The sequence below is a fragment of the Styela clava genome, chromosome 12 (assembly GCF_964204865.1).
Source record: "Styela clava chromosome 12, kaStyClav1.hap1.2, whole genome shotgun sequence".
Classification (NCBI taxonomy): Eukaryota; Metazoa; Chordata; class Ascidiacea; order Stolidobranchia; family Styelidae; genus Styela; species Styela clava.
In genome coordinates this window covers 19,112,083-19,128,291 of record NC_135261.1, presented here as the reverse complement: position 1 = coordinate 19,128,291, position 16,209 = coordinate 19,112,083, and the positions used below count along the sequence as shown (strand labels likewise).

General features: G+C 37.4%; 1 protein-coding gene and 1 pseudogene across 1 annotated transcript; both read left to right on the top strand.

Moving 5' to 3' along the window:
• The first annotated feature begins 8,626 nt into the window (after positions 1-8,626).
• On the top strand, positions 8,627-10,827 carry LOC144430797 (uncharacterized; annotated as a pseudogene).
• Positions 10,828-13,114: 2,287 nt separating this feature from the next.
• Positions 13,115-15,505, top strand: LOC120329946 (DNA primase large subunit-like). The gene has a single exon (XM_039396749.2). The coding sequence runs from the start codon at positions 13,187-13,189 to the stop codon at positions 14,729-14,731; it is 1,545 nt and encodes a 514-aa protein (XP_039252683.2). The 5' UTR covers positions 13,115-13,186; the 3' UTR covers positions 14,732-15,505.
• The last annotated feature ends 704 nt before the right edge of the window (positions 15,506-16,209 follow it).

The following is a 16,209-nucleotide window of genomic DNA, read 5'->3' as shown; positions in this document are numbered from 1 at the left end:
CGGAAGCATGGACTTGATGGTGGAGGAAGCCGTAACCGACCAGCGGTTACGTGAACCACCCAACGCAGAGTAATTAGAGGTGCGGTGGCGAGCGTATTCCTAACGCTTAGCCCGTTGAGCCACACCGCCGAGCCGCTTGTGCTTGTGATTTTGGTGATCTCAAAGTTGAGTTGATTAAAGGTAGAATTTTGACTGGCGTTTCTGAAAATAACTCGCGAAAAATTGCTAAAAGAAGCTAAACTTACATTGAAAAAAACTATTGATATATGCGTGATACATGTATAGCGACACCTAGGCCGAGGTCGTATCGGCCGTTGATTTTCGGGAACAACAATGGGAACAACAGGTAACGGCAAAATACTTCGGACGTATCGGATACAAAACAGACAGCTCCAACAATCTATTACTAAGCAAGCAATCATGCACATTCATTTCTGAAAGTTTCCCAACAATCGGCAAAATCAACGGGGAAATGACATCAATTAACACGGCAGAGGACGAGACTACGGCGCGAACTAAGAATGGTGACATACCAAAATGCACCTGTCCTCGCCACAGACTTCCTCCACCAGCCCCAATATTGTTACCATACTTGCCCACCCAGGAAAACCGACAAAAGCTGTAGCAATATCTAAATTCTACACTAATACTACCATATTTACGATACTTCTAATCTTTCAACACTTGCGAACAGGATGGGCCACCAATAAAACTTATGATCAACTCTGATGCAAAGCCTAGCGCTCATCACACACCTGTATCAATGCCCCTTCACTGAATAAAAGAAAGTAAAAGCTGGTCTGAACAGGGACACTCAGCTTGGGGTGATCGCACTTGTGCCTATTCGACAACATGTCATAAAATGGTGATATGCGCAAAGAAAAACGACAAACCTCGAAGGACTGTCGACTTCAATCAATCATTTATTTCGGTACTCTGACATAAAAACAAAACAACACAAAAACTGGACAAACAAACAAAATGCAGAGATACCTGGAAGGCGAGCATAACTTAAAAAATAAAGTTAAAAAACGTAAAAGTACGCGCCCGCCCACCAAAAAAAATAAAAAATATTACTACAAGAATACAAAAAACACGATTCAGAATCGGGCAATGCTTTTTAAGGGATCTGTGAACAACTTACACAAAATATAACAAAATTTAGGTAGATAAATTAAATGTAATAGACTTCTGACGACCTATTCCGTCCAATTATGGTAATCATCAGAATTTACCCCACATATCATATCTATAAATGAAGTTGATTTTAAATATTTACCTCTGGGTCTGGAATTCTAGATTGTGTATTGCTAAATAAGTAAATAGCTGTAGGAAACATCTTGCTTTCAAATACATAAAAATATCACCATTCACCAATAATTTATCAAATGTACAAACCAGAACAAATAAAATGCATGCATGAAAGGCAGCATGAAGTTTTGAACATTGGAAATAAAGTGTAAATTTGCAAAATCACTAAAAATATTTCAAATTGATTTCATAGATTATTTCTTTGATAAGTTTGCTAACAAATATTGAACACAGCAAATTTCAATAAGAGTGCTATGTAAGTGGGGTCATGCTTCTTATGGTTATGAAATAGGGCCTTAAAAATATGTTAGCCATCATGGAATGATGTTGTTCGAAAAGCACAAATATAAAGTGCTATAGTTGCTTACAGACAGGCTTGAAATAGCTGCAAATACAAAGCATGACTAGTAGTGAACACAACAAAAAAGATTAGGGCAGTGTGTCTGGAAAAAATACAAAATAGCTATATACAATGGAACCATTTGCCAAAACAATATTCATACAACTACCAATACTGGTAAGCAACATTAAGATGTAAAAGAACTTATCAAAACAGTGAAAGCAGGTTCAATTACACACTCACACAATGAAATACCTATGAGCAAAAATAAATAAGTGACAAAAATAAAGTTAAAATATGTTTGTGTCCTAAGTGCCACATAATCCAAGTAAAGTGGTTGAAATGTGATTAAAAATATATAAATTATTGGCAGTCAAAAGAAAAAAAAATACCACCAAATAATATCTACTGAATACAGGACTTACAGCCTTGTTACTCGTGAAACACATCACACTTCATCACCTTTCTGACAAGCTCAACAGGTACAGCGTAACACAAAAAGACAGTCCTCGATGCATTGAATGTCTATCATAGGAGCCTCCCCCTATACAGAAAGATGACCGCTATCTAACACGATCATCACCCCTTTGGGCAGATACAGTTACAAAACAGCCCCACCAGGAAACGTTGCATTTGGTGATGGCTACAGCAGACGCTTTGACGAGATCGCCCGAGACATTTTCAACAAAACGAAGTGAATCGAGGACACAGTATTATGGTCAGACCGCATTTTTCTGCGTGAGCATTCAAAAAAAATTCGGGGAAATTATCAAAGAGTTTGAAATTAGTAGAGAACATGTATTAGAGATTGCGACAGATAATGACAATAACATGACCAAAACAATAGAAACTTAAGGAAGATGTAAATGTGGACGAGGTTTACCCTAAAGATGAGTTAGATGAAAATATATGGAATGAAGGTGAATCAGATGAAGCGTTAGGTAGTGCTGTAAACAGCATAACAGCTGTTCATACAATTGAGCACGTGCGTGTGCGGCACACACGCTTCAGATTGCTATTCGTGATAGTTTAAAAAAAAAAGCATGTTCACTAGGGCTGGGAATGGTTAATCGGTTAACCGATTTTAGATGGTTAACGGTTACGGTTTATTTTAACCGTTAACTGACTTCTCAGATATAAATCATCTTTATAATGTACAATTCTTCAAAAATGATTGCGTCATCGCAAATTTATCTCCCATGGCGTTTATTCAAAAAAAATATCACTATCTAAGGACCCAATAAACCTGAAAAATAATTAAAGTAACAAGATTGATAATTATGAAAATTTGACGATGATAAATTAAGAATCAGTCGAAATATACTTTTCAAGATTTGTTACGCAGAGAAATATGTTTCCTTGATAAACCTGTGTTATTAGCAGCTATTTATGTCGATCCTATTCACAGAGGTATTCTAAGTCAAGGCTGCCCAACCCGCGGCCCGCCGAAGTGTTTTTTGCGGCCCGCCCTATAATGTTTGTAAGCAGACTTTTTAAACTTTTACATACATTTTACTATATATACATAAGTATCTTTCGTGATTTTGGTGTAAATATTCCTGCCATCTATCTACGTTCAAATGCCGGTTATTACGTATGTGTCAAGTCTTGCACGCTGGTGGACATCAACGTCATTTTTTTTATTTCTCGCAAAACTGTGCACTCTGTTCGATGAACTATAAAGATATTGTGCGATCATTGGAGACAAACGCTGAGCTCAAATATAGGAATGAACTTGGAGCCTAAGTTTGCAAATTGATTTCATTCTGATTGCTTTCTTTCGTGTCGGCTTTGATCGTCTTTATCGCCAGCGTAAAATAAAAAGTCAACAATATCTTGGGTACTGGTCCCCGGACTCGTTGTCTCACAAATCAGGATATATATATCGACTATTCGTTCAGAAATCTCCGTTATGTTACTTCATCGAATACTTGTATTGGTGTTTCAAATTTTACGAAACGGTCCACTAAAACTTGATATTGCCGCGACATTGACGCACATTATGCTTATTTGAACATTAAAGCAGTATCGTAGCTACTGAAAATGAATGAATAAAAACACTATAACGCAAATATAACACTTAACTTTGACGTGATGTGTGTGTTTCTTGCGTGGTAGCCAAAAAACCGCAAGTGTGTTGTGTAATGATTGATTCTTTGATTCGTTCGCCCGAGAGTGTTATGTCCACGCCCCGTTTACCAGGTTTTTGAATAGTAAACCGCTATTCTAATATTCGAATAATTTGCCAGCCCTACCCAGTAACCAGAAAGCAATTATTAATTTGATTGATTTCATATTAATAAACTCGCCTTTTATGTATTATGTAAATACCTACACCAAAATCAGGACTTATCTGGTATTAATGTTTGGTACAAAGTGGCCCGCGAGACGAAAAAGGTTGAGCAGGCCTGTTCTAAGTGCTTGTCAGCCGGGTGTATAATACATCTAGGGTGTACTTAGTTTAAAATGTATTCATACAACATTGACGACTTGTCATAAATAAAACACAACGTATGCGTTTGAACTAATGCGCAACGTATGTCTAGCGCAGTGTTTCCCAACCAGAGTCCGCGGTCTCAAATGAGTCCGCGGAGCGTTTGAATGAGTCCGCACGTGCCAGAAATTACTTATCAGCCAAGTTACGATTTACGTTAGAATTTACAAAAAGCAAGTTCATAACATTAATCGAGTCAATAATTACTGGTTACTGAGTAGGGCTAGGCGTATATTTAAATATTCAACTATTAGAATAGCAATTTACTATTCGAATCTTTAGTAACAGGTGACGCGACGGGTCACTTGCGCGTCGCCTAATCAAACGATTGAATTTCACAACTCACTTGCGGATTTCCGACGACACATGTGTCGATAGATACCTAAGTGTTGTTTCTCGCGAATTCGAACAACGAAGAATAAATATTTTTCTGTGGTGGGTGTCAATGGTGGTAACCCAAATTTTCTGAATTGAAAAGTGGCAATACAAAATACTAATAATAAAACGAGAACACCATAAGTTTTGTTTTATGAATGCCCGCGACCGATTAAAACGGGTTTTTAGACATGCAAATCACAAACTTTCGGGTGCTACGTACTGTACGAACCAGGGCATTTTGCCATAAGATTATTTTCTTTACTACCTCCACATTGGTACGTACAGTACTAGAGCGCCCTGAGTGTTGTACGAACAGCTCAGATTTGTCGAATTCACTAAAATATGAATCAGAAGAAAATATAATCGGGCACTTTACCACGCATTTTTGCGTCTACGGATTGTGATTATTTTCTGAGTAGTATTGCTTTTATTTCTTATAACAACCTCAGATTTAAATGATCACAATTAAATTAATAACAAGCAAGACGATGAATATGTATTTTTGATTTACTAATATCATTTGAATATATTTTTAATAAATACTAAATCAAGCTGTACTTTCTGGAAATGTATAGCAGATGCTTTCATCTTGTCGTAAGTTGACACCACCGCGAGTTGAACACTTTTAAATTAAAATGGAAATCATTTGAAATTCTCGTCGTTATCATGTATTGAATATTGTGCGACAATAAAGGCCATTATACACTAAAAAAGTCGGCTATTTTAACGATCGCGTAATTGCGGCGAATTTCCGATTTTGAAATTCGTTAAAATTCTGTTGTGTTTGGTTTTATTGCTTCTTCGCACAGAGTACGGTTGCAATAAACGCACCTTGAGACCGCAAAGGTTTTCGCCGGTGAGAAAATAGTCCGCGACCAAAAAAGGTTGGGAAACGCTGGTCTAGCGTTTGCCAAGTTTGTTAGTCCGGCAGAATCGGGCCTTAACATTGTTTTGGGACGTAAAGTTTTTTTTTATTGTTTAGATATAATGTCGATGACATAAATAATGATACCCAGATAGGTGTGGAGTATATAATGTTGAGCAATTTTTCTAAGTGGATTTTAAGTATTCGTACCAAGATGACGCACATCCTGAACCCTAACCTGGTACACATACAATGTTCAGGTTGTGCGCCATCTTGGTACAAATACTTCGGGAGCATCTTTTTGTTAAAAACAATTATTTCATAACCACATGGGTTAGTTTCGAATACATAGTAACATTGAATTTTCTTACGATGTCAGAAATTCAATTTTAGTAGAATAAATGGTAGTTTAATTCACTAATATAAGCCAAGATCCATCGACAGCATCTAGCTAGCCCCTTTCTTTTGCGCTCTTCAAACTACATTTGTGTTGCCGCTGCATTTCGTTTTCCTGCTTTAAGCTCAGGGACTTGGGAAATATTTTATTAGTTGAAATGGATTGGAATATTTGAACTCGTCTTTCACTCCGAACAAGGCCATGTAAAACCATCCACTGGTATCTAACGATGTGTAACGCGTTTTCTTTTGGAAGAACCGGAACCTTTCAGGTGCAGCATTGACTTTGGCCAAATTAATATATCCTAGTGGAGATAGAAGGTATGTGTGCGAAACCGAGATGTGCACCTGTTATGCCAACATAGTTGAGTCGAACAGTTTGATCACTAGTACATCACACACATTTCACACATGCATCAAATTCCACCTGTTATTGGGCTATAGGTTTTTGACAAGCTTTTGTGTATGATTTCATTCCATAGAATTTGTATGCTGTTCTAAAGAATACTAGTTTCAGCTTTTCATTCATTCAAACCATTTATGCATTTATTTATATCCAACACTTGACATCCTTAAATCGGTGATGCCAGTAAATCTTTAAAATACAAAAAGATTAGTATCATCTGCAATAAAAACAGCAGTACCCACTCAAATGACAGCTGAGGAATGAATACTCATATTATCTGTTCCATCGCGTGCCTCTTACCAGTTTACATGTGTGCCAATTGGTATCTAAGCTCAGCCAGAGACGAAAAGTTTCGGACTGCGGTTGGCGTGACGAAATGTTTTCAAATATATATTCTACAATAATATCATTTGATTGCATATTACTGAAAGTTACGCCCTATATGTGTTTTCCCATTGCACTATTCCTTCACTGATATTCGATAATATGACGCTCTTCTGACATAGTTTTTCAAGTGTGTAGATAGGTATAAACTTTTCCACGCTGTTCAGATGGGAATGCGCGAATAAATCTAAGAATCGCTAATATTGGTTTGCAATGCGATGAAATCGGTTCCATTACATTTGAACCCACGTACATTTGAACCCATGACAATTGCACCTGTATGCTATTGCACCTATGGAATTTTTTTTGTTTCACGGATAGTTAAACCCATACTAACCCTAACCCATGGGTTTTAGCACCCGCATGTAGATTGAACCCGTGGATATACGCATGGGTTCAAATGTACATGGGTTCAAATGTACGGTCACCGAGGAAATCCCATCTTGGCATTTCTGCCTCTCGCAATTGCGGCGTATATTATCGAAGAAGTCTGTCGCGTGGTTATTAAATGAAGAAAACATGGTATAACAGAGTATTTTTCCTACTTCTCTACTACTCTCACTCCTTGACATTTTGTGAAAACTTTTTTCCATTCAATCTTTTTTTAAAACATCCCCAGCAACCGCAATTAACTCTGTCATTAAACTTCCGAAACAAACACATAAAATCATGAACAGATGCATATCACCAAGTCCTAAGTAGATATATATTGCTAAATTGATCTTTATTTTACCATTTTTCATGTAATGCTTTTTGGTAAACTTGTTATCTATTGTAAAAACAGCACATTTGACAAGTGTTTGATTTGTTGTAGTGTAATTTTTTGGCCTCACATTTTTGATATTTGTAGTTAGACCTCTTGGGGCTCTGTCAAACAAAGTTACATACAAAATACTGGTTGTAAGTTGCAAAACATGATCATGCTGTTGGAATAACCTGGCATTTACCACCCGTATATCATTCATTGTCGAGAATAATAATTAAATCATAAAATCTAAAACCCGTTTTCGTGAATTTTTTGTTGTAGCTGAATTCGAGGAACAGCATGGCAACAGACAAGAGAAGCACGGTCGCCTCTTTTAGTTTATGATAGAGTTTCAAGGGGACCACGGCCTCCTTGGAGGCCCCTGATCGGTTATCGGATCGTCGTTATCATCCCGCTGCATAACAATTTTTACTAACAAATAATTGACTGTTCTCCAACGTGTGTATATCCACTTAAAACACTGCCGACTGCATTAGCAGGCTTGTATTGTTAATTGCAACAATAGCGGGCATTTTGAAATAGTACTCTTTCTTTTACGCATATGTTTCAACAGTATTTCCATATACATGGGTCGCGACTCGCGACCCAAAGCTGGGTTCAACAAATACCTAAAAGGTATTGATTTTATTTCCTAGTAAATTTGGTGCTTCCGTAGTTTGTGCACCAGAATGGCGCACAGCCTGAACATAGTATTGTAACAGGTTAGGGTTCAGGTTGTGCGCCATTAGGGTGCACAGATTTGACGAAATACACTAATACAAATATCAAGCCGTAAAAAAAATTGCTCAAGGCTGCAAAATCCACAGTCATGTAGAAATGATGGGCAATGACCCCAAGATGAATAATCACAAATAAAAAAAAAATTATGTCAGAAAACAAGGAGAAAAAATACTGCACACTTTTGTTTATTGTGAGTGAAATTTTCAATAACTTATATTGATCTGAATTTAAGCCTACTCTAAAAGAATCATGTGGATCTTATTAAGGCTGTAATTGGTAATCCAATAACTTTGCTCCATATGTAGTTTTCAGTTGTAATTTTCAGAATTTGTTTTAATTGTAATTTGCTAGTTTCTATTTTTTTGCAGTGTGTTCATCGAGTTGGATGCCAGAAATAGGGTTGGGACCCCGGGAAATCCCGGGATTCGGACTGTTTTTTTCAGTCCCGATCCCGCAATTATTTCCTAAAAATCCCGGGATTTACAATCCTCAGTATGAAGTTTGGAACAGACCACAGTCTGACGTTACAATCAGTACAGAATGCAGACAAGATACAACAAGTTTGCAGTGTGGAGGTAAAGTCTGGAGTTACAGTCGAAGCAAAAACGGTCGTAATCAGAGTTGATTGGGAAACTGAAAATAAAAATGTCAAACTTTGAAGAAGTCAGTGCTAAAAGAAAGTCAGAAGTCTGGAGAAACTTTTTATTTTGCAAAGATACAGAAAAAGCGAAGTGTAAATTGTGCCAAACAATTTTAAAAGCGTCTGGGTCGAACACGAAGGGACTTATAGTTCATTTGAAGTCAAAGCACGAGATTGAAGTGAAGTCTCGCACGAGCATGGAGGATCAGCCAAATCCCAAGATCAGAAAAATTGAGTCGTTCTTCAAGTCAAAAAAGTCAACATTGAGGTGCTAGTTGGTCAGTTAACTGCAGTGGATGGTCTTACATTTAATCAAATTGCCAAAAGTGAGAGGCTACATCAAGCGTTCAAAACTGATGGTTATACGCTGCCCAAATCACACAAACGTGTTCGTAGTCTGGTGATGGAAAACTTTGAAACCGTCAAGAAATTAGTCAAGGAAGAGTTTTGTGCAACCAAACTGAATAATGGTCGTTTTTCCATAACATTTGATGTTACAACATCCGCAAGAAATCGTCGTTACATGAACATTAATTGTCATTTTCAAGGTGGCTTTCATTCGCTGGGATTGATTCGCATCCACGGCAGCATGGACACACAAAAAGCAATCGACTTAGTTGGTAATCGACTAAACTCCTTTGGTCTCGACCTGAATACAGCTATTGTTTCCACAATCACTGATGGTGCTAGTTTGATGGTAAAATTTGGAAAAGAGACGGGTCCACTCCATGTGATCTGCTTTGCTCACGCGATTCATTTGGCCGTTTGTGACGTGTTATACAAAAGGCAACCGGTCGCAGTATGCTCTGATGAACTTGACTGTCACAGTGACAGTTCAGACGAAGATGACAACGACTCAGAACAACGCGAGGATTTCGGATTTTCTTTAACTTTATCTCCCAACCTTGACACATTGATCAAGAAAGTCAGAAACATCGTGAAAATATTCAGAAGGTCGCCTGTGAAAAATGATGATGCTCTTCAACCATTTGTCTTGAAGTCTTTTGGAAAGGAAATTACACTACTGCTCGACTACAAAACCCGATGGAACAGTTTGCTCTCAATGCTAGAGAGATTCTATCAGCTACGAAAAGAGGTAAAATTGGCTCTAGTTCGACTGGATATTGATTTTGACTTATCTGAAAATGACATGAAAATTATCGAGGGACTGTGTGATGCTCTTGCTCCCATAAAAGTTGCGTTACACTCTCCAGTGAAGATGCAGACATTCTTTTAGCAGAAAAAGTAATTGCATTTACTTTAAAGAAGCTTGGTGATCAGAAAACTGGAATCAGCCAGGCATTAAAAGACCGGTTCAAAGCACGAATTGAAGAACGGCGGAATGCTGAGTTGGTCCATCTATTGAAATATTTAAAAAGTCCGTCTTATCTTGATCAAGTTCAGGATCAATTTGGGCACAGAGTAAAGCGGCCCAGAATTGCTGCTCTGGCCATGGGCATCTTGCAGAGATTATTTCCTCAAGAGGCTTACAATGCGGGCTACATTGTGCATATTGATGTTGACAGTGAAATTCTTGACGAAGAAAAGAAAATGACTTTAGCAGAGTAATCCACAGTTTTGTGGAAGATGACGAAGTAGAAGACAGGCGACCTGGCAACCTGAGCTCTAGTGTAATTCAAAAAGAGATGGTACTGTATGAAACAAGCAAAAAGAGACCTGAAAACCTTGAAAAGTTGTACGCTGCCCTAAAAACAATTAAACCCACGTCCGTCGAGGCAGAAAGAGCGTTTTCTGCCCTTGGATTTTTCGCAAACAAAATAAGAAGTCGTATGAACGATAACACCCTAGATGCTTTAATATTTCTGCGTCGATATTACATGAAATAAATATGTGATTTTATTGTGATGCAACTTGTTTCAATCTTTTACTCAATCCCGAAAAAATCCCGGGATTTTACGGCTCAATCCCGGGGTATCCCGATACCATGATTTCAAAAACTAGTCCCTAAATCCCAACCCTAGCCAGAAAGATGAACGTTCGTGTTTTTATCCTTATTTATATGTTTGTTTGTGTAATATGTTTGAACTGGCATATGTATTTCCACATGTTTCATCCCTTTCTAGAGGTTTTTGCCAGTTTTCCCAATCTTCTTCATTGTTTTGTGTATGTTTTTTAGGCATGTTATGTATCGCCGAAATCAAAATAAACTTATAAAACAGAGCGAGAAATATCTACAGATTTTTTCTTGGGTTAAGGGTCAGGTAAACAACAACCATAGTTTGCGCGGGAAAGATTCTCACTAATATGAAGTCACAGCAGTGACGCAGAATTCAAGAATTTGTGATAAGAGTTAGGTACGGTACCGGTACTGTATCTTATTTATTATAATGTGTAATTATTGTAATGTGCGAACTAAATGGTGCGAAAACCCATCTCTAATGTCTGTATGTATTTCAGTAATTACTTGGTGGTGGAGGAAGCCGTAACCGACCAGCGGTTACGTGAACCACCCAACGACGGCGAGCAGTCCAGCAATCCTCTCGCACATAACCATCCCTGCATGGGATTCGAACCTGCGAACCCACGCAGAGTAATTAGAGGTGCGGTGGCGAGCGTATTCCTAACGCTTAGCCCGTTGAGCCACACCGCCGCGCCTGTACCGTACAGACATAATATTTTCAACACACAGAGTTTCTCTGAAATTATTAAAATGCATGATATAGTCTATGCATTATATAAAGCCTAAGTTAGAATAGTTTATTCAGGTGTATCCATTTCCCGATTTCTTAAAAATGCCAATCTAATGATTATTTGTCCTACTGTCCTATGTGTATGGAAGTCATGAGTCCAGATGACTAGATGAAGTCATTTTTTCTATAGACCTGTAGATCCTACTGCCCTGTGACGGTTCAACTGTAAAGAATTCACTATTTACAGAAATTAAGGTATCAGGAACTTATCAATTTTTAATAAATGAGGCTGAGCTGCCGAGAGTTGAAGTTTACTGTAGTAAATTTCACTTTACTGCTTTACCACACTGACTATTGTATAATGCTGTTTTTGTATAATCTCACTAATGTTTCATCAATAGTCTGATAGCACACAATGAGTTTGTCGGTAAAATTATAGGGTCTAGTATAGTTAAGTACCACAAGTACTTCCAGTGGGCGTAGCATAACGATTTTTGCATATGTTATTCCTAACTCTCACCTGACTATGCCATCCATTACGTCACCATCACGTCATAGGGATTGCCAAAGTATAATTACGATCGCCCGAAATGGAATCTGCGCCGCCGATAAGAACTTGCTAAAGCCGGCGATCTCTCTCCTATCGTGATCGTTGCGACGAGAAAACGAGAGAAATCGCTTGCTCGATTTCGGGTTATCGTCTGCGCGTTTTGGACGACCATCCGCATACTTCGATGGGCCTTATTACGCCACTGTGACGTCGGAATGACGTAATTTTTCGGTGACGTAGTCAGGTGGGGGTTAGGATTGACATATGCAAAAATTGTTGAGCCAGGCCAACTAGAAGTCGATGTGGTACTAAACTATACCAGACCCAACTTATAGACCAAACATTGGTAAACCCAATGGGACAAGAGAGAGAGTTTATTATTTTTGTTTTGATTGGGAGATGGCGATACGGCCAAAGGTCATCAAAGTCAGCCACCACCCATTCCAGCCAAATACGGCTGTTTCAGTACAGCACACTATCCAAATTCCAAGAATTTCCCTCCATTTGGCTCAATAAAACAAACCTCTGTGTCTCACAAACGAGGGGCGTCTGGGACTACGTCAGATGTTTCATATCGCGCCATGCTTGTCTCAATAATAATCTAAATTAATCGCGGCTGTCACATGACCAAAATTGCCGTTTTTTGCTAAAAACTCTCGAATGCTTCGGTAAAAAAATTTTTTCTTTGGTAAATCGGATTATTTGTTCCCAAAGAATTCAATGCTGACGTTACTAGATTGCGCTTTTTTGTAGTATTTTGCGCAACTTCGTTATACTGTATTATTACCAATATTGAGGGACGGGATGTTACCCGATTTGTATAGTGTGCCGTTTTGTGTTTGGGTAATACAATCTGGCCCACCTGATGCTGCTAAACTAAACTACAGAACTAACACCAAAGTTTGATGTTGAAGGTAAAAAATAGATCAAAGAATTTGTTTGGATTGCGTTTAAATTTAGTTTTGAGACGAGGCTTATTGTTTTCCACTTTTGCTTTTGTAACACTGTAAATATTATTCATAAAATGTAACTTTTGTGTCACACTTACATGGCCCAGGTCCAAAAACCTTGCCCACTGCTGTTATAGACCCTTATCCTATGCACATTTTATCCATAATATTCAGAGTGAGTCCAGTTAAAAATGTGAATTGCTTAATTGAGCAAGGCAATAATGAACTATACCAACCCAAATGGATTTTAGTTAAAGTTAATTGAATGCCATAATGGTTGCTTGTTTTTCAGTTTTTGTATTTATTGTAATAGCAGTTTCTTCAAAACCTAAAAAATGCAGTTTGGTGGAACACCCAAACCATCTGCTTCTAGAAGAAAGCGACTTCGATTGGCGGATGGCTTATCTGATGACCTTTACCCTCACGGTTTAATGATGTATAACAGACCACCAATGTGCAACATCACCCTCCAAGAATTTGAATCATTTGCATATGATAGAGTAAAAGTTTTGCACTATTTGGATTCATTAGGAGTGTCTTATGTCAAAAATAGTCCAGATTACTGCCAAAAACTTGGAGACTATTTAAGAAAAAATTATGTTGGGTTTACATTAACATCTGAGCCATCGAAAGATACAGAAGAAAGGAATTTAGAATGGCGTCGTAAGGATCACATTTCCCACTTTATTCTCAGACTGGCGTATTGTCGTTCCGATGAACTTCGTCGTTGGTTTTTGGAAAAAGAGGTGGATTTATTCAAATATCGATTTAATTGTGAATCAACGTCAAGTATCAAACAATTTTTAATGTTGAATGATATGACTTATTATCCAATCTCAGAGGAGGAAAAAGAAAAGTTTTCTGCGCATCTAAAATTGATATCCTACGATATGACTCAGTCTAAGGTCCAGTCAACTAACTTTTATAAAGTTCCTTTCACTGATGTTTTGAATCTTGTATCATCACGTCGTGTGTTTATCAACTCAGGTTATGCCTATGTTCCACAGTCAGAGTTGATATCCATCATTAGCACACGTTTTCGTGAACACCTATCTAAAGCTTTAGCTCAGACTTCAAGATCACTACCTGAGTTAGAAGAGGATGATAGACTCTTGCCTATACTTAGGGGATTCAATAAAAACACTCTTGCTGAAGCATACGATCCAAACAAAAATGCTGGCAAAGTATCTATCAAGCAAATTGATGAATTATCTAAAATCTCATTTCCATTATGTATGCGGCAATTGCATCAAGTTTTGCGTGAGACTCATCATCATAAGCACTGGGCTCGTTTGCAGTATGGACTTTTCTTAAAGGGCATAGGTGTTACTCTTGAGGAATCAATTAAATTCTGGAAAGCTGAATTTAGTAAAGGAGTTGGGGAAGAAAAATTCAACAAAGAGTATTCCTATAATTTCCGACATATGTTTGGTCGTGAAGGTAAAAGAACAAATTATGCTCCTTATGGTTGCATGAATATTATAATGAAAAATGTACCAGCACCTGGTGAACACCACGGTTGCCCTTTCAAACACTCATCTCCAGAACTCTTAAAACAACGCCTCCATCACTATAAAATACCAAAAGACTCAATTGACGAGATCATTAAACTAATGAAAAGCCAGCATTATCAAATTGCTTGTACAAAATACTATGAGGTGACACACAAAGTTGATGAAGCAGGTTTTCAACTTAACCATCCAAACCAATACTTTGATGAAAGTCAAATGCTCTTGAAAGGTGAGAAAAAGACCACCGGGCTGAAACCTAGTCAAGGAAATGCAGAATTTACTCCGAAGTGGTCACAACCAGTTCCTGAATCTCAAACTGAAGAATCAGAAATGGAATTGGATGCCCTAATGACAGAAGTTGATGTTTAAACTGCTGGAAATAATATTACAGCCAATATTAATTGATGTTTATTTATCAATATGTTAAATCATACTTTATATTTCTCAACATATTTTGTGCAGCAAACTATGGTGTGAATGTATGACCAACCGTGAGCCACAGGTTCAAGTCATGATCATGAATGGCCCAGGATTGCAATTCTGGAATATGTAAATTACAATTTATATGATTAAAGGAGAACAACTGTTTTTTCTATTGTCACTGATGTTTAGACTCTGTAGTTTATAGACATTGGGAAGGTTTGAAGTTGAGTATATGAGAAATTCACATGTTATTGTGGCTTGTGCTAATGGAACTTTATTTGCATCCTTTAAAACAGGGGTAGGCAAATTACAGCCCGTTGGCCAGATCTGACCCACTTGTCTGCTGAAATTATGATTATAGTCTTTATAAATATATGTTTCTGTTGAGAATATCGATGATAATCACGTCATAATGACCCCGATCGTTCAATTGTGCTCATTATAAAAACGTTAGCAAAGTTGTTGGACTAGCTGTTGTGAATAAACGGTTTTTCATTCATAGTTTTTTTCATATATATGGACATATTGAGCCTCCAGCTCAGTACTGAAGCCTATTATCTGTAACTTGCCCATCAAGAAAAGTTAATTGCCTACCCCTGCTTTAAAAGAATATTCAATGATAAAATGCGATGTATTTTTGCAGTTTACCTAATACTATATTGCTGAAAAATATGACAAACAGTTTAAATATGGCATGCTAACTTTCAAGTTGGTCAGAAATCATGTGTCTTGAGAACGCTTCATTAGACAAACAATAGACAATAAGTTTATTTCGTCGTGCAATTAGTATGGATGCTAACCGCTGAGACAGCTATGCCTTTGAAGTGATTTGTGACACATGCCACAGGTTATTCATTTTACTAGTTTATACAACCTGATATAAACATATTCCATCATAGCTAATTTTATCGAATTACGTACGTTTCCCTAAAAAATAAAACCAACGTTTTTTGCGCTTGTTGGCGCTTTCGTTCTCTCGCATGAACTTGTAGGATACAGAATTTTCGACGCTCTATAAGTATAATAAGTATAAGTTTATTTCGACTCCATAATCAGCATAACAATACATTTGACAGATAAAAACAAATAAATAAAAACTGATTATGAAATCAGGGGAGCAAACAAAACCTTAGATAAGGTTTATAACGTACAAAATATAAGATGGAAGGTTTTGCCAAGAGGAAGTGGTACGTGTTTACTCACCTAAAATTATTAAGTTATTTCACACACGCTCACATGCACCCACCAGCCACACACGCAACCACTGAGAATTTATTTAAGTAAGAATAAGACGCAATAAATTTAGGGTATACTATACAGTAAACAAAAAAAAAAATAAATAAATAAATACAAGAAAAGAAAAAAAAAATTTTCTGCCACACCATATTGATATTTTTGTAATGATTGCCATTGCCGAATTGATC